The sequence below is a fragment of the Bombus huntii genome, chromosome 5, assembly GCF_024542735.1.
Source record: "Bombus huntii isolate Logan2020A chromosome 5, iyBomHunt1.1, whole genome shotgun sequence".
NCBI lineage: Eukaryota > Metazoa > Arthropoda > Insecta > Hymenoptera > Apidae > Bombus > Bombus huntii.
The window spans coordinates 15467739-15490232 of NC_066242.1; the positions used below are offsets into that span (position 1 = coordinate 15467739).

The following is a 22494-nucleotide window of genomic DNA, read 5'->3' on the forward strand; positions in this document are numbered from 1 at the left end:
GATTCGAGTTCTATTGGCGTAGTAATCGAAGTCCCTCGCCATTCTCTCGTTCTGTATTTTTATTATAACCTTTTGGTAAAAGTTTAAACGTTCCACGTTCGTACAATATCTTTTTCTTCCTGAGTTTGGCTGAAAAAAATCCGGAATTCTCTATAAAACTCTTACTATACTACAAAAAATGGAAACACAAGAACGTGTAAGAACATTCATTTACATTTCGACTTATTCATGATAATTATATTTCAGAATACTATATTACATCACTATAGTATCGTTCATTAATAAAACATAACGTCTACATAAATTTCTAATTGCAAATTACAACCGGATTCACTTGTATAGTTCACGAATTGTCCATAGTAAAGGATTCATTGAGAAACAGAATTTTACGATAATTGAATGAGTTTTAGAATAAATATGTAGATTTTAATTACGAATCTCGAATACAAGCATATCCGTGTTGATAGAATTTGGCCATCGTACTACTACTAGTGGTGTATCATAGTCGTTTATCCGCATGCCAATCTACCGACATGCAAATGAGACTAATGATCCTCAACCAATGGATCGATGTAATCAGATATCGCTGACGCGTTTCATATGACGCTAGTGTTACCGATTAGCATTAGAGTTCATGTTCGATCAGACCGCTTACAAGTCGTTCATTGAATTTTTCTCTTATCTCCGTTTCGCATCTGCCTTTGGCAATTACAAAATAGCAAACAAGTAGAAAAATATATTCTGTAGTGTGAAGGTGACGCATAGATTTCTAGATCGAACAACGATTTTTAGAAATTTATTGTGCTTGCTTTATTGCAGCATGAAGAACAAAGAATTGCTGGTACATTTTCAAGACGAAACCTTTCCGTTCCAAAATACTTGCAAAAATAAAATATTGTAAAAATCGTCGAAATACAAAGGACTTGTAGCGAAACGTTTCTATGTCAAAACATCATCGAAAATATATCTAAGCTAAAAATTGGTCATTGAGAAAAAAAAGGAAGCAACACGCGTGGAATTAAAAGTTAAGGAACTAAGAAATCCGATCTTTTGCATTAGGTCGTTCGAGAAGTTTCTTTCGTTTTATAAGGCAATAATGGATGCACAGCATTTTCTCTTTTATATTATTTTATCGAATTACGTATGACCCATTTTGTTCTATCAAACTAAAGATCACAACGTTCGACAGATTAGGTTTCATGTTAGCACCCAAAAAGCAAGCTACCGAAACGTCCTATTTTGCGACCAAGTTTTCAGGACAGAAAAAAACAAATAAAAACAAAATCACATAGAAGCTCCGCTCCCCCAAACTTAAACCTTAAACCCAAAAATTATATTAAACACGAAAAATGTAAAGCGCCGACACATATTATAGCATGGCTACGTCGTACCCGTTGCGTATCGGCACTTTTGCCTAAAACGTCATTACAAAAATTCACCGTTTATTGTGAATACCAAAATGTATTTAAAATTGTATCTTGGGTTTAATAAACATCTTAAAAAAAAAGAAATTAGGTTTCATGTTTGTATAAAGATGCATCGTTGTAGAAGACGTGTCTGTAAAAGGAAGACGCTTTTCGGACAGTCTAATAGCATGCTGAAATCTATTAATCGAAAACGATCAAGATTATTAAAAATGCATCTAATCTTTCGTCATCCGCAAGGCGAATTTTCATAAAAATCGAGTTGCAAAGTGCGTGTTATTTAAAAATTCAGTAACGGACAGGAGGTTACGCGGCCATGCACCGACGCGACGCTCCTCTTCTTCGTCGTCTTCATCGAATCGATGGACTTTCACTGGCAGGTCTCTGAACCCGGCGCGCCGCCGCTTCAACGACGTCTCTTCCGGTTTGGCCCCGTCGCACCGTTCGTGAACTTGAAAACCGGACCGGCCACTGTCTCAAAGTTTCGCGAACTCACCTTCCCTCTCCTCTCCTCTTCTCTGCTCGCCAAACCCTGGTCTGCGAAACCTTGCACAGCTGTTCGTGCATTTTACGGAACGCTCGTGAGGAGAAAGTGGCGGAGGAACGTGGAAGAACCGATTGGAGTGGAGAATTTTCCTATCGCCATTGTAATTCATGCTACTGACCTTAATAACGATGGTAATCTTTGTCGTACGTCGCAGCAATCGGATATATGTGAAATTAAAAGCAAGTAAAAATGTAATGAAAAATAACGTGGAGAAGGTGAGATCTAGCAAACGGCTATTAGTCTAATTACGTGAACAACATGTTCATGTAATTAACGTCGTTATAGTAACGTATGTATACATGTAACAGCATAGTGAGCATCACTGAGGAGGATTTCAATGACTTATGCTGATAGATCATTTTCACGTAAATTCTATTTTCATTTTTACGCTCTTTGTAATCAGATCGTGGATGTTGGCGAAAATTTAGTCGATTTGAAATTAATTTGAAGAATTACGGAATAATCCGGATGGCTGTCGATTATCACTAGAGTTCGACGAAGTACCGATTAGTAATGTGAAGTGGAATGAAAAAAATCATTGACCTGGATTAGATGGACGAATCGTCGAGTAAGAATGTTCGTAAAATTTCTATCTTCGTTCGCGAATGAAAGGTGATTGACAGTCGTCAAGCTAAGGCGATAAAGTTCTAGTTTGAATTCCTGGATTAGACGACAATCGATTTCTCCTGGTTTCAATGATTTGAAAAACGTACGACTTCCTACGGCAGGATTTAAAAAAGAACTTTCAACCGGACGATTTCTCTCCAAGAGATTCTTTTCTTTTTTTCAAATACAGATTTTCACTCTGGATCCGAATCTACGAACCCGAAAGGTAAAATTTCGATTTTCCGATTGCTTCCGTCGCTCCAATTTCAAAATTGCTAATTTTTTTTTTCTTATAAATAACTAGTAAAAAAAAAAAAAGTACCGAAAGCTAGAATTTCAAAATCCCAAAAATCGGCTTCCATGTGCATCGTCGATCGATGGATTTCTATCGATCTGTGCCCAATCAGATTCACTTCCGTCATACAATTTTACGATATACAAAGTTCCAACAAACTAATACCGTTAAAGTATCGAAAGGCAGAGGTTGGAAATTCTTAGAATCCAGTGCCATATCCGTTGGCAATCGGTTTCCATTGACCTGTACCCGACGATACGGAAAATGTTTCGATCAACCGGGGGAGAGACGCTGAACGTCGCGACGGAAGAAGGCGAAGGCGAACGCGGGAAGTAGGTCGGAGAGAAGTGCCGGTCCTTCGTCGGAGACACGAGGAGCCGCTGACTGAGCGCCTTCGTCAGTCTCGCGAAGATATTCCGGGAGTCAACAGGTGCGTAGGAGCAGGCCTTCTCTTTCTGCTTCTTTAAAAAAAAAAAAAAAAAAAAGAAGAAACATCTATCTTTGATCCTCACGTTCCACGCGAATCGATCGTTCGTCAATTTCGTTCTTTACGCGTCTATCATGCGGATCTAACGACGTATCCACGTTATAATCTTCCTCCTTTTTCCCTCGTTTCTTTTTTTATTCTTTGCCTATTACTTCGTGCGCTCTCTCTGGACACGATCTTCCCACTGGATCTTTGACCATTGGATCAGCTGGATCAGCACGATCGAAGACACGCAAAAATGGACAGATTTAAGGTATTTATTCTTTTTGAGTTTGCGCGTTGCTAAGACTTGACGTACAGGTATCTTCGCAAACTTTCTACAGAATTTTGTTATTTTTTTTTTTAATTTGACGCGCTTTAAAGATTTCATATGTAACGTGTATTTTGTTCCGTGACAGAGGTCTTGTAGTTCTTCGTGATCTTGTGTATGGATAAAATTTGCCGTCTATCGACTTTGTTAAGTATCGTGAAATTTCTGACATTTGATGCGTTTTATTTGTTAACAGCTTTTTAGTATTCCTTCGTTAAATCTCCGTTAGCGTTTAATATTCTTCTAACTTTACTTCCTGAGTTCTCTGTTTACTTTGTAGTCCCTTGAAATAGTGTTACGACTTGCTACTCAAGCTTCTCGAACGTTTCTTACTTTCGATATCTTCTTTTCTTCGAGTTGCAAGATATTTCTCCAGCACGTCGTTCTTTTCACTGCTCACATTCCTGCAATTGCAAGACAAGCTTCCACTGTATCGGCCGCTTTTATCTCAAGCGTAAAAGCGATTCTTTATTCTTCACATCTTAACAAGCCTATGGAATACGTAAACAGGCAAACGTTCCTCTTACGCTTTTCCTCCACCTTCGTCAAATAAATCTTCGTCTCTTTAACAATGATTTCTCGCGAAACAACATTTCCAACAGGCATTTTTAAAGCCTGCGCATCTCCGTCGTATCGCAAAAATAATTCCTCTCGTTTTTTAAATTATTGTCAATTTTCTACATCCTTCTTCCGGTTCTTCCACCTCGCAGTTTCACATTTCTACCGATGAACGCTCGGAGGCGATTTCAATCGAAGAATCACCGAGCAAACACTGGAGCAGGACCAAGGAATTAAATAGAAATAAAAAAGAAAAGAATAATCGTTAATTGGCAGAGAATGAACGTCGATCCGCGAGCTTTCTGGAGCGGAAACGCAATGTGACACGGATCGGGGGCATCGCAGTCCGCGTGGATCGTGCGCTTCCTTCGCCGACACATTAATTGCGTATCGTTCATTAGTTGGACGTTGCAATTTTCATGTTCCCATAAGCTCGATAATGCACGAACCTTCAATTTCACGCTTCAACGATGTACGTATGTTCACCAACAGACTGTTAGCGATCTATGATTATTTATCCTTCGTGAGTTTCTCAGCCATACGATCAATTACCATGTTCGATTTTGGATAGTTAGATCTGCATAGTTCGCAAGAATCGGAATATTAATTACTTTTAAAACTATAGGTTTTTTATATCGTTCCTTCGAAAAAAAAAAAAAAAAAAAATAGAAAAATGGTTCAGAACTTGTCCCGATTAATTTATCTATATTACGTCCTACTTTCGAAATTTTATTTTGCATTGAAAAACGTTTATCTTAGAAACCTCGAAAACGAAGAGAACGGGTATATTGTAACCCTATTCAACGAAGGAAGATAAGACTCGAGAATCATAAACGTTCATGAACATAATCGCGATGTCGTAAAACGATGAATGGAGACTTTAAATTTGCAGACTTTGAAGTATTACGAATCAACGAGTATTATACAAAAGAATATATTCATTCGATTAGGCGATAGGCGAAAGAAGGCTATTACGATAAGAAATATTTAAGTCGATATTAATCATGGATTAATCGTTTGCTTCGTCAGCACAAAATTAATACGCTACGCTCAATTTATAACGACTTTTACGAGCATCTTTACACGCCATTTCCATCGTTACGATTGAAATTAAATTCACCGCAACAGAGAAATAATGCAGATCACTGGTTTTTACATCGTCGAAACCACAATTTCCATCGAACTAAGTTCAATTCTACCGAGGCACGACTATCCGTATCCAAGTGGAAGAATAAGAAAGAACTTAAGATCGTTTCGTACCATTTGCGAACATCATTGCAAATACCATCGCAATCCACGACCAACAGAAAACCCATTCCACTTTCCTTTGCATATTTCAACACAAAGATGGTTGCTGCAAAAGGTAAAGAGTCTCAGCGAGGTCGTGCACGCGTTAAGGTCACGAGGGGTTCGATCGGTTAGCAGTTTCTCGGCACCAGCCGTTCGGCCGTGAATCGTCGAACGAAAGTCACCAGAATGGAAAAAGTGGATCGTCTCTTCAACGCGTGGACGCGACGCGTGCAGGCCGATCGTGTGCGAGACGTGCCCGGGGAAAGCACGTCGTTCTGTTTCACTTGTTGATGCGAGACCAGCCTTCTCGGTCCAATTGTTAATTTTATTTCGATCCATCTTTATCGTCGTCTCTTCGGTGTCTTTGTTTTTATCGGTATGTTCGAGAACCGCACTTACATTTCGTTCCGTTATTTTTGCGTTATTATTTGGAAAAATTATACGGTAAAAATGGTCGAAGAGTTTGGATGAATTCCGAGATAATCGAAGACTACAAGGGAAATAACACAATTCATATTTTCCGTCCATGTACGAAACAATTTTAAGATTATGTTGTCGATTAATGTTATGTTACTAGATTTGAATTTTTATTTGATTTTGATACTGAACATGCGTTTTTCCACCCTCTTCGTAACTTTGAAAATATCGTTAGAATATTGAAATATCGAAGATATTAAAATATTGCTTGTCTTGATATTTATACAGGGTGGTTGGTAACTGGTGGTACAAGCGGAAAGGGGGTGATTCTACGCGAAAAAAGAAGTCGAAAATATAGAATAACAATTTTTCGTTCGAGGCTTTGTTTTCGAGAAAATCGACTTTGAATTTTCGCTCGGTACGCCTGCACTTTATCGCGTTTCGTTATAACGGATCTCACTGTAGATCGTTGTCTCGATTGACGTTACTTGTTAAATTTTAAAATTTTAAAATTTTTGAATTTTTAAATTTTTAAATTTTTAAATTTTTAAATTTTTAAATTTTTAAATTTTTAAATGTTTAAATGTTTAAATTTTTAAATTTTTAAATTTTAAAATTTTTAAATTTTTGAATTTTTGAATTTTTAAATTTTTAAATTTTTAAATTTTTAAATTTTTAAATTTTTAAATTTTTAAATTTTTATTCTATATTTTCGACTTCTTTTTTCGCGTAGAATCACCCCCTTTCCGCTTGTACCACCAGTTACCAACCACTCTGTATATTTCGCTTTTATCAAAGTTTATCGGTTGCGTGTTTGAATTTAACCGATTCTCGCCACTTTTAGCTACTTCATGTAGAAATATTCCTTCTGAATCGTGTGGTAACGTTGAAATAGAAAATCAGTAAGAGCGTATTTGTCGCGTTTCTTTTCTTGCGATATTCAACTAATTATTAATCTACGTGGAAATTTTTTAATGGATTTTTTATCGTAAAATTGTCCGATGAAAAGATTATGCGTTTTTTATGTGTCTCCGTTTTCATGGACGATATACGCGATGTTTAAGTTTCAAGTAGTAACTGTGAATCGAGCGATTGAGCTGTTCATCGTGATTTTCTCTTCGTTATTTACTTTTTATTTCATACACTTATATATTTTTATACTCACTCGTGCTAGCTCATGCTTCAATCTTTTTCCTTCTATTCTTGCTCGTGCTATTTCACATTTCTATTAAATCTAACGCTCTATCCGACAACAAATATCATTTCGTTTTAAAGCGCAATAATCTCAATGTCGGTCGTTTTCACGCATCAGCGTTTTCAATGGATAATGTTTGTTCCAACCTGATAAAATATGAGCGAGCAATGTCCAGAAAATTGCTGCGATTTGTCGATACTATTCAGTTCGTAAAGGAAATTTCAATCATTGAATAAGTAGTACGTTATCTCATTGTCATTGTCGTCAATTCGACAATTTAATTTTACAAACATAAGTACTTCGCCATGTTTAATCGATTTATATTTTCTCTCGTTACGATTTAAACGAAGCTTTTCCAACCATTTGCGAAATTTTACTCCTCCAGACTTTTCTTCATGTCGCAGCCACATCAAGTCGATCATTGGTCGTTGCAACAGACCGTTGTATCGCCTGAACGACATGGTGTTTCCTCGATGAATAATCATGGGATTTATAATAGAAAGTATCTAGACACTCGGTTACTGCATCGCTATTTTCTAATCTTCGCCGAAGAATCCGGGAGATTTCAACGAGCCATTAAATTTCTCTCACCGCGATTGCCTCCTGCGACGCGATTCTCGTTTCTGTGAGGCGCATTCGTCTTTCAACGCAACTTCCTCAGCATAATTCATTGCAAGGTCGTGCGGTAGATGTTAGCGGAAGAACATTTAGGTGCGAGACTGGTGGATCTTCATTTGCATTACACTGGTGAAACTTTCGTTCTAAAATAGCTACATTTCAAGAGAAGCCTAATGTATTTTCTTCTTTCTTTTTTTTTTCTTTTTTTTTGGAAATTAATATCAACGGAGGGAAATACGATTGCATTAATCAGGACATTTTGTAAAAATTCGATCGACTCACGAAATTGTAATTTCGTGACATTTCACAAACGCACGATGGCAAAGTCTCCGAATTCCGACACGGTAGATGATAATGTAACTGTACTTTGAAAAGTATAGAACCGCAACTACACTCATTTCAAAAATATAACGTGTAAAAGTACACGTGGAAAAGACTATAACAGAATTTATCAGTTAAATCGAACGTGTAACTTTATAAATGCGCGATCACGATGTTCCATTCAAAAAGAACACGATGGTAAATTTGCAAATTACTACGATAGAAATCGATGTCTGTAACTATTAATAATTAACGAGTAATTTCTCAAATTACATTTATATCCTGCAATCAATCAAATTCATAAAAATTATCGCAAAGATATAATAGCAGAGTTTAGCATTTAAATCCGATTTATACTTTCTCGTGGCAATTTTTTCTATACTACGAAGTATCTTGGCAGCAAGGCTGATTCTACTTCCTAAAATAGTTTAGACAACTTAGGCTTACTAGGAATAAAGAGGAGGCGTAAAGGAGAAAGTTCGATGACTCATAAAGCGTAATACGGATCGCATGTTATTCCTCTTTTGTTCGATGCAATTAAACACGTCTTTTTTGCTGATTCTGAACTATCCTTCGAAAGTTAGTTTCGCGAGTTAAGAATTTTACAGAAGGCTCGCGAATTCCTCGTTTCTCGTTTTATAGAAAATTTTCTTTCCCATCGAGAGTAGACGTGGAAATTTTATTCATCTGCTGTCTTTTTTTCTTTTTACCAACAAACAGCTTGAACGACGAAACGTCAACGAAAAATATCTATCATTATTGAAACTTTTTAAGATACGGATACTTGTCGAAAGAAACTAATTTGCAATGCTACACAGAGTTTATAATTCATTCGAAATAATTTCTTTTGATCTTCGAGCTTGGCTCGTTAACATAGACACAGTTTCGACATTACTGTTTTGGTACTCAAATTTTTCGATCAGGTTTCACTGATAAAAAATTCCGGCGGCGCGATATGAAAAGTGAAAGTGACCCTAAAAATCTTCGAATCACTGTCACCAAGCCGATCGCATCTGAAACCTTGCGTTTTCAGCTTTACATACATCACTGTGCATAAGTATTTCTTCAGCTGGTGCAATTTCAGCAAAATATTATTTTATGACGGTAATACGTTTCGTAAGAAAGAGATCAAGTCCGATCAGAATTTACTCTGACCCAAACCTAATTAAAACTTAATTTACATGCAATGTAAATTACCTATTCGATGTAAACTCGCCTATTTCCCATTGTAGCAACGATCTGTTATAAAACGAATTTCTCATAATAAAGTCGACGATAAATTCAAACAAACCTCTCACTTGCCACTTTTTTCAAACTAATCATACGCTCGTTAATCGCAATCACGCGTCAACCTAATTGTTTCACCATCTTTCATTTATTACAGATGTATTCACACCCACTTAAATAGCGAAATCATGAAACTCGCCTATAAAATCTTGACACAAAGAGTCTAAATAGGCTTCGTGAGCATAATCGAGCACGTAACATATGCCATACAAAGCTGTACGTAGACGTAACGCGTAAAAGCATGTAGCTTGGGATCGAGGAGGACATAATGGACTTCCGGTAGGCCCGTTTCCATCCAGATACACGGCCATGTAACGAATGAATCGTTACATAAACTGTATTCGTAGTTAATCCTTCGTACTTACTGCCAAAAATTAATTATCTTACGTATCGTTATTGGTTAATCTTAATTATCGTCTAAATTAATCCACTAATTTCTGATAATCTTTCAGAGACCTCAAACTTAGACACTTTACTCGCTTCAATGGCATTTCTCAAACTTGTTTCTAAATATATCGACCACTACATAATTCTGCAAAAAGTATTTCCCTCGTTTTAGGTGACGTTCATTCTGGCGTTGATGACACTAGCCATCATCCACATCAGCACGGCTGATCTACCGAAACCCAGCTACGCTAGAACGATGCTGAAAGTATCACGAAGCCTTCCAGGCGAAACAGAGGAGCTGAAAGTACGAACGAGCGAAGGGAACGTGGCAACTTTGATCGTGAAACGTCGAGACAAATCCTACCCCGAACAACAAACAGCGAACGAGCCTGCTAAAACTCTTCAAGATCCTGAAAATCCTAATCCTCGACTAACCAACGAGAACGCCACATCGTCGGACGTATCTGAATCGATAAAAACCGAACCAAAGACCAAAGAGGACATCAGAAGATTGGAAGAGGCTCAAATAGAGCAACTCAGAGCGAAACTGTCAGACTCTGACAGCCAAAGTGGCTTCTCCAAACTTGAGAACGTATCCGCGAACGAGGAGACGAACATCGGTGAAAAGATTCGACCAGTCAGAGAACAGAACATCGATTACGGAAGCTGGACTCCTCTGGGTACCGATGGAAGGGCTGTTCAGCTTCAGGAATCGACGACGGAGGAATATCTGAGCTGGAAACCTCTTCAAAGTGATTTGAAGACGACTACCGAAGAAAGGACCAATTACGCCAGATTCGATCCAGCGTTTCCTGCAGGTGGACTACTTCTGCCGCGACATTTTCAGGACAGATCGGAGAGGAAACTGCAGTTGGCCGACCAGAGCGAGGAAAAGACTCGCTACACGTTTTTGCCTCATCAGATACGATCTTCGAGAACGAATATCGGAGCAAACGCGTCCAAGAACAGAGATGGCAAGAACGTGCCGCCAGAAGTAATCGTCAGGTCGGAGATAAACGTGAAATCAAATCCAAAGAGGTCACCTATGACGCTGGATAGGGATGGTACCCCTGTGATTCATGGCAAGCGGGTTCCCGACGAACCTATCGATAAGATTCAAACGTGGCGCAACGCACGAGTGATTAACAATAAATTGATACACGATGCAACATCTACGGACAACCTGGAAACCTCTTCGAGTTTTTATCCGGCGGAGAATGCTGTGGAGAGGCAGAGGTTCGAGAGATTCTTCAAGAACGTTAACAGGAGGTATGTCGAGGGTATAAAGATGAAAGAACATTTTATAATCGAAAAATAGAGCTGGCTTCTGTTGCACACGTTGAACTAATATTATCGGTAGTTCAACCAATGAAATTATTAGTAACTGAACTAGTTTATTATTTTGTTATTATTATTATTATTATTATTGGTAATAGCAACAGCGGTAGTACGTAGTAGCAATTGAACTAATATTATTAGCGAAAGTTCACGAGTCACGGGTTACGAGTTAGCTACTTGGTTATATATGCTTCGAGGAAATACACGATAAATATCGATATATTTTTCGTCAATTTGTCCGATAGATACGGCAAAGACTACGAAGAGGAAGGGAGAAACGTGTTCTTCGAGTGGGATCCAAAGAACTACAAGAACGAAGCGTTGAAAGCAGAGGTCTACGAAGCAAGAACAGACAATTACCGAAGCAACTCTCACAAAAGGATGCTACACCCTGACGGCGTGTCGATCTATCCAGTTTCGCAGCTCTACACCCCGGAAAGTCAAAAGATCGCGCCAGTCGCCTTGAAGCCTGGCGCCAGGGCACCGGTCCTTCAATACGCTCATCCAGAATTGGGCGTGCAGCCTGCAAAGATCCTAAAAAACGAGAAAAGAAGGCCGGACAATTTCCCGGAGAACCAATACTCCTTTACCGAACAAAGACAGAAGAAGAAGTACGTCTTAAACGACAAGAACATCGTGGACACTTACACGACGAAGAATTATTACCCTAATCAGCATTTCTATGGTCTGAAGAGACCGAACGACGCCCCATTTTGGGTGAAAATCTCGGAGAACCTGAAAAATCAATTCTCCAATGGCGTGGAGAAGGTTTCGCAATTTACTCGACCAGTGATCGATCCTCTGGTGGAAGCTACGCATAAAATTTCACAGAATTTAGGTCTTTCGAACGGCAAAGAGGCTGAAGACAAGGTCGGCACTGTTGCTTCCGGTAGCAGTATCCTGATTCCAGCTCTGGGACTCGTGGCATCAGGAGCTGCTCTCGGAATCGGTGCTGTCGCTGTTGGAAGATACCTAGACGTTGATGTTTTAAAGAGATCTAACGAAGCTCTAGGCAGCGAGGTGGAATATCAACGAGCTTTGGACGCTAGTCAGCTAGCTACTCAGCCTTTGTTGAGAGAAGCGGATCGACAGAATAATGGCGGAGACTCGGAGCAGGTAGACAAATATAGCGGAACCGTGTACTTCCTCGAGAACGTAACACCGAACGAAGAATTGAAAGTTGATCGCGATGGTGGAAATTCAAATAATCGGAACGGAGTTTTGTTGATCGTGGAGGGAAATGGGAAAGTAGAGAACCAAGAGACTAAGCCGGAAATGGAGGAGAACAAGCAGGCGACGGGATACTCGAGAAGGAAACGAAGTCTCGATTATTTGGACATTTTCCAAGCGGAAGGGAATTTAAAGAACTTAATCAGAAATAAACGTTTGCAACGAAAGGGACCCGATTCGATCAGCGAGATCGTAGAGATCGATCTTCCTTCTCGCGAAGGTAGCATTGACGTCACGGAGTTTCTTATTCCAAATAGAAAAGCGAACGACCGAAGTAATTCGAAAAAGAACAACGAGGATTCTGCTATTTTGATAATCGAGGATGGCTCCACGCCTTTGGACTTCCTCCAGAAAAATCTGGCTAACGATGTGTCTGATAAAAATGATTTGGTCAGCTTGGAGAGGGTCGTAGAAGGTTCTGTGAGCGACGAAAAAGAGTCTGTAGACGGAAGGGGCGAAAGACGAAGGAGAAGAAGCATCGAAAGCGATCAGGAACTGGAAGACGCACTTCAGAATCTGGAGAACGCAGAGGTTGCTGAGGTAGCTCATATCGATGGTGACTGGACCAACACACCCTGTGCCAAAAGGATATTCTGCGACGCTATGATCGAAAGGGGCGCAGATGCGGTTATTTTGATGGAGAAAAAAATGGCTGGTCTTTTAGGCTTGTGAGTATCACGTCAACATTCATATCGAACTATTATGGTCATTTCGAAAAATTATTACGACCTATAGAATTATGTAATTTGGTATCGAATTGTGTTATATTACAGTTAGTAGAGAATGTTACAGTCAGTTACCTATAAAGTTTTACTATGATACGTAGTTTCAGAACCAAACTATCGTGGTATTTTCCTAGCATTGTTATGGTACACAGTTTTCAGATTGAACTATTATGGTAGTTTCCAAGAATTATTTTCTTTTTAGCAAAAAGGTGAACGTAAAGTTACAAAACACACGGGAAGTTGTTTGTTCGTGTGATATAATGACGGTTCTCGCCAATTAGCATATTATTTTGTAGCTGGCTATGTTTGGTGTACGGCCTTTCGGTTTCGTAGATCTGAGAAATGCCGATAGACCTCTTTTCTTCCTCTTCGCCGCTTCTTTTAGAAGAAACGAGTCTTTTTACGGATACGTACTCCTTCTAGAGAAAGGAACGCATTTTAAAAGCTTCGCCGATTCGTCTACGAAGATGTATAGATTTTTCAAGAAAATGGTAATCGGTTTTACAGAATGGAAATGCACTAGAGAAACTACACAGTGGAATGGACAGTAGAGATACAGTCCATTTATCTGAACTTGCCTGAACAATTTACAGATTGCAGTTCATATAATAGAATTATTTCTACCTCCTACTAGGAGATCACGTTCAGATCAATGATTTTTCAGACCAGCAAACGTTCAATCGATCGAATATGAAATAAAATTTCGTTCGGATAAACCGAGTTCTACTGTACGCGTTTCAAGAGCGAATCGACGTTACTCGCGTGTTTAATTTACAAGAAATACCGTATCATCGAATCATTGGAAACAGATAACTTAATTCTTTAAATATTCATGAGTGCCCAGTGAAAATCGATCGCACGGTCGTGATTTCCAGTGAAACTATGCTCGAAACGAACATGCAGCTATCTCGGGGTAGAAATCGTTTACGATCGATAACCAGGAGCGAGGAATGAAACGTTCAGATTCGAGATCAATTTGTCATCGTTTAATTTTCTATCGTTTCTTACGCGGGGCTTTTCCCGTGACACACGCGTACATAGTCTGGCTCGTCACGAAGGTACACGACGTGCGCACGCGCTCGCGCACGCGTGTATGCACAGAGTGAAATTGTGCTAAGAGGTAAAAGTCGAATCAGTCAGTAGGACGTCGCCGGCGAAAGCTGGGAAGAAAGTTATCTGTTTCTCGCTATGGTTCCGTCCAGCCGGCGAGGTTCTTTGATTTTCACGACTCGTCCCGGGATAATGGCTTTGTTTGAACTGGTTTCAAATGGAAAGGAAATTGCAGATACTATTTCAAGGATTTGAAGAATCGATCTGGAGTATTCTTTAGATAGAGGCAGACTTTTTAAGGTTCCTTTTCTTTTTCAGAAGCTCAGAAAATCTACATTTGTTTTGCCTGAATATCTACATATTCGTTTTAGAAAAAGTTAAAGGTCAATGTTGCAAACGGTATTCATCGTCCTATGGTATCATTTAGTTATTTCATGTGGCTTTCGTACGACTATAAAAATTTGATAGGAATTTAAATTACCAAAATAAAATGTAGAATCTGATAAAAAGGACGCTTCATTGTGAATAATTTCAGCCACTCTACGTGAATTTAAATACGCTGGTATACACAACTTTTACGCTACATAGCCTTGCAAGGGATTAATTTCTCCATTTATTAATCGCACCTATTCGATCAGACTTTCTAACTCGTCAATTTCACCAAAACAACTTCGATTTATCGTCACAATTCGATAGGGTCAACTTTCGATTCTACCATCTGCTTGTCATCGTCTTTTTCATTCGATCCTACGATTTATTAACGATCCAATTACACATCGTTCCGTTAACTATCAATTCAATATCACCGTGCCTATCGATAGTCTGGCAAGATCACGGTCGCCTCGGGCTTTTTCTAACGAATTGCCGTCAACCATCGGCCATTAATCGCTTGAATTTGTGCGATGTTCACAGAATTCAGCCGGGAGCAGCTGTCCAAGTGTCCAGCCACTTCCAGCAGGTCATGGACGCGGTACGAAGACACGATTGTTCGAGCTTTCTGTGTCCCCAGGCCAGGCCAGGAAACGTTTTCTTCTAAACAAAAGAAAAGAAGAAAGAGGAAGAAAGAGAACTCTTCGCTTAGATTCCTCTTGTAGATTCGTCGACGGACCGTGTACTTGCCCCCCGTCCTCAGCATCGGAGAAAAGCGGAACTGAGAAATTGTTAACTTCGCGACCGGTGAAAGCATTCGCCGTATAGTTCGATTCGAGTGATTCGGGATCCGGCGATTCGACTCGCACGTTGATTTGGTTTTAGAGACGTTTTCGAGAGTTACTTTCAATCAGAGCACGAAAAGTGGGAATTTTTTTCAATCGGAGTGCGAACGTTTCGATTATTGGGATTCCATTCGAGGTGATAAAGGTTTGGCTGTAGTTTTTACAAAATTGGATGGCTGAGATTCGATAGCAAGATTAATTTGTAGATCAGGATCTAAATTATTGAGATTTCTTTGAACGCGTAATAGAAACTGCATTTTTCTCAATTATTTCCTCAATTTGACACAAATAAATAGAATCTGGATGCCCTTAAAAGCATAAAAGAAGCTTGACTAAATGACAAAGTTCGTTCGACTTTCAGTCAATTTAATGGGACTTGCATTCATGTATGTATGTAATGGAACATTTATTTTAAATTTCTGAAGCTCAGCAAAGTTTTTAATAGAACAGGGCGAAAATGGAGTCACGAATAATCTCTGTGAAAATTGTAGGGAACATTGCGAACTGATCGTTCAGTAAAAACTGTACATATTTGCCACCTTATTTAATATAAACTTAGGCTGGTAATTTAAGAAACTAGAGTTAATTGATTTCTATGAAACTCGAAACGACATAGCTCAAACTTGACCTAAATTATTCGATGCTACTAGATTGCATTGTTTCAACGCGATGAATTAGATAAATCGTTTGAATTACGTTTTAATTAGTTTGGGTCAAATTTGAGCCTTCATTGGGTCCTTTTCAAAGGAATGGATTTGGCTTGAGAAATCTGAATAGATGGATTGATTTCTTAAGAAAAATCGACAGACAAATTACTAATCGATATGTATAATATTCTTAAGCGATATATTTATTTTGTTTCTTCCATTTTATCGTTTCACCTGCCTAATGGAAACAGCCTTAATTTGTAAAATAGGAATAAATTATACTTTCTTGCAATACTTCTGGTAAGATCATTTATTCTCTTGCTTTACCGACTGCAAATAATTATCTGAATGGTACATTACCGTACCACATGCAAGAAGGAACTTTAACCAATTTTATATACAGATTAATACTATTATATGAAATTATTTATATAGAAATCCTTATCTATCATGTATTCTCCTCATCTAATTTGCTCCTAAATAATATTGATATACGTGAGTTTTCGTTTTAATTATATGCCCATAATTTTCTTCAAAAACTGAAACTTATTTTCCTCGTTTAAAACGAAAATAAGAACGAGACACGAGAAATAAAAGAACAACAGTAATAACTAAAATGAAAGTTGATTAAAGCAAATAAAAGTTAATTAAAAAAACTCTCAAGTTACCTTTATCCACGTACTGCAAACAAGTGTATATCTGCAAACGTGATCCAACGTTTCGTATCCAATTTCAGTAGCGTATAAATGCGAACGAAAATGTAGTATGTTCCATGGTAAAAGTTTCTCAATAAAGACAATTAATTATTCAAGGAAGGAGACAGAAGTTAGTCAGTAAGCACTTAACTTGAAGACAGTTTGCTAGCAGGCAAAGACGATTAAAAAAAATTGTCTATCCTCGTAGACGCGAAACTTCGAAGCTTGCACGTTTCCAAGTTGCAACATTTTCGTATGAAAAAAGGTGCAGAGGTGGTTTTTCACCTGCCAAGACGGGCATGCGCACGTCTTCTTTCGTGTAAAGAACGAGAAATTCGTGACAGTCGTTTGATCGTGCAGCTCGCGTGCGTGCACTTCTAACGGACTTCGACACAGGTACACATTTAACGGTAATTTCCTAAATGTTACTCAATGTTTCGCACATCTCATGGGGTACTATGCAATAGAAAAATGTCATAAGAATTAAACTATACAGTAACTCTCCAATTTTATCTGGGAAAGTATATTCCAGTTACAGAATCATCCTAGATACTTATAAAAGCTACATCAGACGAACTTTCACGGTCAGTTACATTTCATTATAAAAGATATAATCATTCTATAAAATTTTTAATATATGTTACTATTCAATGAACGTAAGATTTTATACAGAATTTTACAAAATTACACTACTTATCGAATAGATACTTTGGTATTCATATACTCTCATAAGACTTTTTTTATCCGAAAGAACAAAACTCTATTACGAAAGAATTCCATAAACAATTGAAGAATTTGATACAGTGATTAAAAAATTGAATCGTCTACAAAACTTACATTTTGTACAAGCGACACCAAAGATTCTTCTGTTGATGATTTCTTCATTGCTCCCAATTTGTCATCTTAACATTCCTAAAAAAAAATATGAAATACAAAATTGTATTGTTTGTTTTAAAATAACAACAAAATGATGACATTAGTATGACCAATATAATACACATCCGTTCTTTTATTACATAATATACAAGATCATAAGGTTTTTTATTTTATATAATTTCTGGATATTATATTCGCCACTTAAACAAATTTCTCTGACAGCATTAATTTCCAGTAATAATTGCAGTTATTGATGAATTGTTTCCTTCACCAAATTAATTTTTTTTATTTGCAAATTTTGATGCACATCCGTGAAAGGAAGACAGTATGAACTAACAACGTAGCAAAAACGCGAACAATCCCCGTCTTTCTTTCACTTCCACGAATGTTGGAAGTAGTTATGAGTAATTACAGACGAATAATCGTAATAGCCAAAATTAGACATAACTTTGAGAAAGACACTGAACTATATATTCACGAATAATTAATATCATAATAAGCATTCTGATTGAGCAAAGCGACATGCGCTGTGAAAAACGTCCTGATAGTTTTTGAACGTGAGAACAGGTGGTTCAGTTACGAGAAAAAAGGCCCCTATGGATACCCAACGAGGTAATTTTAAATATTAATTGCAGAATTCTTTGTTTTACCACCTTAAAAATAAATATTTTTAGAAATTATATTTTTAAGTAATCATAGAGTAATCATAGATTCTGAAATATTATTTAAGTACCTCTTTGTGATAGATAGAGATATAGATTTAAACAATGTGTACGCTTGGAATTACAACCTGCTGAAGTTTATGGGTATCTGGCCGGAAGAGAGGAAATGGAACCGATCTTCCAGTTACCTCGTTCTTTTACCATTTCTCACGATGATGTGCTTCGCATGTGGTCCACAAACTATTAATCTTTCGATAATCGCGGCTGACTCTGATCTGGTGATTGAGAATCTATCGAATAACATTACCTTCATGGTTTCGATTATGAAGACTTTGACCGTTTGGATCAACGGCATACGTAAGCATTTCAGAAAATTAATAAATATGGATATATCATTTTTTTTTAAATAAAAGTACTACCACATATGCAGCTTATAAATCTCATTGTACTGTTCTATTTTATCATATTCTCTCATCTATTTACGTTATATTTTAAAATATTCTTTAATCTTATTCTAATTGTTACACAAAAAGATCTATCAAGACGTATTCTATCTGCCATTTCCTCCTCTTCCAAGCGTTAAAGTCTCTGCTAGGATATATGGCCAATGACTGGGACGCAGTGACGAATAATATCGAACGAAAAACAATGGTGAATACCGCGAGGATCACTAGAAAGATTACAATAGGAAGCACATTGATGGTCAACATCGTAATTCTCGCTTTTGTGCCTGCACGATTGTCTAGCATGAAAAACAACGACATTGCATTATTCCTTCGTGGCTATTACCCATACAACACTAGCATCAGTCCAAATTTCGAATTGACGATGATCGCTCAATACGTGGCTGCCATTTATGCTGCAAATACGTACACAACTGTAGATGCTCTCGTTGTCCTGCTGATTTTTCACGTCTGCGGACAGCTTTCGATTTTGAGGCAAGATTTAGGGAAGATTGATTCGCACGATAAGAAAAATATAGAAATGAAGATGCAGAAGATTGTCGAAAAGCATGAATATATAAATAGGTTCGTATTAAGGAAATTTGTTATTTTGTTGAAGATACTAGGGAATATATACAGCGAAGAGAATAAATTAGAGTAAGCGTATACATGGAATGTTAATTTTCGATGTTTAAGTTCATCAATGTAAAACCATTGTATGTTCGTCTTTTCTTTTCTTCGTCTCAATCTTTAAACTCATAATGTTGCTGTCATTTGCTAACTATTAATCTTGTCATGTGCACAACTAAGGTTCGCGGGAAGGATAGAGAATTCCTTTAACATGATGCTTCTGTTTCAAATGCTGAGTTGCACCATTCAGATATGTTCTCAGTTTTACCAAGTTATTATGGTACGATGAAAGACATGCCTTTTTTCAAGTGTATATAATATAAAAAAATTTCAAAAAGCATTACAAAATAATACATTATTTTTTCTCATAATTTAATGTGCAGTCGTTAGGAGAGAATACAATGGAACACATGATTTTGCAAATTTCGTTCCTATTGATATACGTAGCTTACGTGATGTTGCAACTGTTCCTATATTGTTACATGGGAGAAAAACTAGCAGCCGAGGTACTTTTTAGAAAAGAAAAATGAATGGATTGTCATATCTAGAGGTGGGAAATTATTAAAATGGCAATTTTTTCAGAGTACAGAAATAGCTAACACAGCCTATAATACCAAGTGGTACGATTTACCTCCCAAGAATGCAAGAGGGCTTGTAATTATTATGTGTCGTGCCAGATCTTCACCCTTACAAATTACAGCAGGCAGATTTTGTTCCTTTACTTTTGCACTTTACTGTCAGGTAAGTGTAAACGAGTTATAATACAATTTACAGGTAGTATTTTTGTGTACTATTTTTTCGGAAATGAAGATGATTTTTGATCTTTTAACTGGACTGATGTATGTCGTTCTATGTCATATGAAGGGGTTTGTGGAGGCAATGGGCTTAAAAGGTTGCATGTCATCTCATTTCTAGAAAAATTCTGCAAGTATAAACAAACGATATACTGTATTCTATTGGTCATAGGAAACTGTACAACTTTTCCCTGATTATTTTTTTCTACTACATAGCATTAGGAAAATACCAAGGAAAAAGGTGACTAATAAACACCCTATAGGTTTAAGATTTAGTTTCGATATAAAATAAATAGATGAATGTAAGTCTTTATATGTGAAAATATTCCAAAACAAGTTCCGGAAAAAGCAGGGATTAGAAAAATATGTAATGCAGATCTTCTATCCAGTGTGTGAAGATGAATAATAATCAAAAATATGTGTATACATATAAAATATCTCATACGTATATAAAGACATGCAGAACAACCTTCTTTTTGTGTTCAGGTCTTAAAAACATCGATGGGGTATGTTTCTGTTCTACACGCAATGAAAAATCAATAATAGACGATCCCATACAACTGTGAATTTTACAACTGGCCATAAACTTGATGAAAGAAGCGTTAAGAAAAGAATAGTATTTAGTATATATCTCTAAATGATAAATTATATCTTGAAGCAACGGGAATTAAAATGACGAGACAAAAAATTAGGCACTGCGTAAAGTAATAAAACAATTGATTATTAAAGAGATTCCTCGGGAAACCTTGAAGATATTATTTTTCCCTCTTTGTGCACATCCATACTATTCCCATAACATTTGTTGAGAACGAAGAAAAATTGGCCACCATTTGCTTTGATGCGTACAGATAAAAAATGAGCAGGCTTCTCGGTTTGCTGGCAAAACATTGCACGTATGTGTAGTTTAGTGAAGTTTGGTACGATTGTTCCTGGATCCTACGCCAACGAGTTGAATCTATTCGATATACCTATACTTGTACTGCATAAATGCTTTTGCTATACCTATTTTATACCAAACTATCAACACACATATCAGCAAAGGTTTACAGAAAGTATGTGGTTTGCTGTGACAGCAGTCAGGTGAATACACAAGTTAGCGGAATGATTTTCGCGTCATTCGCATCCCTTACGCTTGGTTTATAAATTCGTGCGTGGATGCAAGGCAGTGACAGTCACGCGTGTGAGACGAGCACATGATTTTCTGTGCTTCCAGGTCAGACCAGTGGTACGCTAGTAGCGTCGGAGCAGAGTAGAAAGCATTTGTGGAGAGTATAAGGGGAGCTTTTTTTAGTGGGTTGACATTAGCATTTTGCAGTTCCACATAATTCATATTATGCACAATACGCGTAACGTGGTATTTCTGCTGTCCTTCGAAAAAATAGACGAAGCTAAGTAATATTGTCTTCTAAAAAAAAACTTACCGTTTGGATTCCTCCTCTAGATTCGGCTAACCGTGTACTAGCCCCCCTCGTCTTTAGCCCTTGGAGAAAATCGAAACTGAGAAATCGTCAATTTGCGGCCGGTGATAGAATTCGTATAGTTCGATTCGGGTCATTCGAGATCCGTTCGTTTTTTGGTTTTACTGACGTCTTCGACATTTACCTACAATCAAAGCACAAAAAGTGGAAATTTTTATTCAATTGGAGCGCGAACGTTTGGATTATTGGGATTTGATTCATGGTGATATAGCTTTTAATAAAATTTGATGGCTGAGATTGGATAGCAGGTCTAATTTGGTGATCAGAATTTGCAATATTTCTGGCGAGACCGTTTATCCTTCTATTTTATCGACTGTAAATAATTGTCTAACTTGTACATTACTGTGCTGTATGCAAAAAGTAATCATGTTTGTGTACAATTTAATAGTATTATATAAAATAGTTTATACATCACTACAGCCTTTCCATCTTTTGACAATTTTCTACCTTATCCTTTTAATTAAGAATGTGCTTTCTTATCCTTATTATTAAATGAACCTCGCTTTGTCTCATATTTTCCTGATACAATTTGTTTCCATATAATATTGATACGTATGTGTTCTCGTCTCACTTACATGTTAAAGATTTTCTTAAAACATTGAAACTCTATTTCCTGGTTGAAACCATAACAATATCGAGGCACGAAAAATACAAGAAACGCAGTAATACTTGAAATTGAAATTGATTGAAGTAAATTAAAGTTAGTTAAAAATGTCCTACGTTACCTCTGTTCATGTACTGCGAACAAGCCTCCGTTTACAAATGTGAAGGAGTTTCGCATCGAATTTAGGTAACACATAAATGCGAATAAAAACGTAGTATGTTCCACGGCAAAAGTTTCTCAATAAAGTCAATCAATTATTCAAGGACGAAGACAGAAGTTAGTCAGCAAGTACTTAAGTTGAAGACAGTTTGCTAGCAAGCGAAGACGATTAAAAAAATTTGTCTATCCTCGTAGACGCGAAACTTT

The 22494-nt window shown here is 37.4% G+C and overlaps 2 protein-coding genes across 2 annotated transcripts; both read left to right on the plus strand.

Moving 5' to 3' along the window:
• Positions 1-3243: 3243 nt before the first annotated feature.
• LOC126866092 (uncharacterized) lies at positions 3244-16240 on the plus strand. Its single transcript, XM_050619223.1, has 4 exons — positions 3244-3612; positions 9915-11011; positions 11326-12978; positions 14998-16240. Exons 1-4 carry the CDS (start codon positions 3598-3600, stop codon positions 15119-15121), a joined length of 2889 nt encoding a protein of 962 aa, XP_050475180.1. The 5' UTR covers positions 3244-3597; the 3' UTR covers positions 15122-16240.
• A 1352-nt stretch (positions 16241-17592) lies between these two features.
• On the plus strand, positions 17593-20776 carry LOC126866105 (odorant receptor 4-like). The gene is made up of 7 exons (XM_050619262.1): positions 17593-18129; positions 18264-18536; positions 18757-19207; positions 19433-19532; positions 19636-19758; positions 19835-19993; positions 20533-20776. Exons 1-7 carry the CDS (start codon positions 18114-18116, stop codon positions 20587-20589), a joined length of 1179 nt encoding a protein of 392 aa, XP_050475219.1. The 5' UTR covers positions 17593-18113; the 3' UTR covers positions 20590-20776.
• Positions 20777-22494: the final 1718 nt, after the last annotated feature.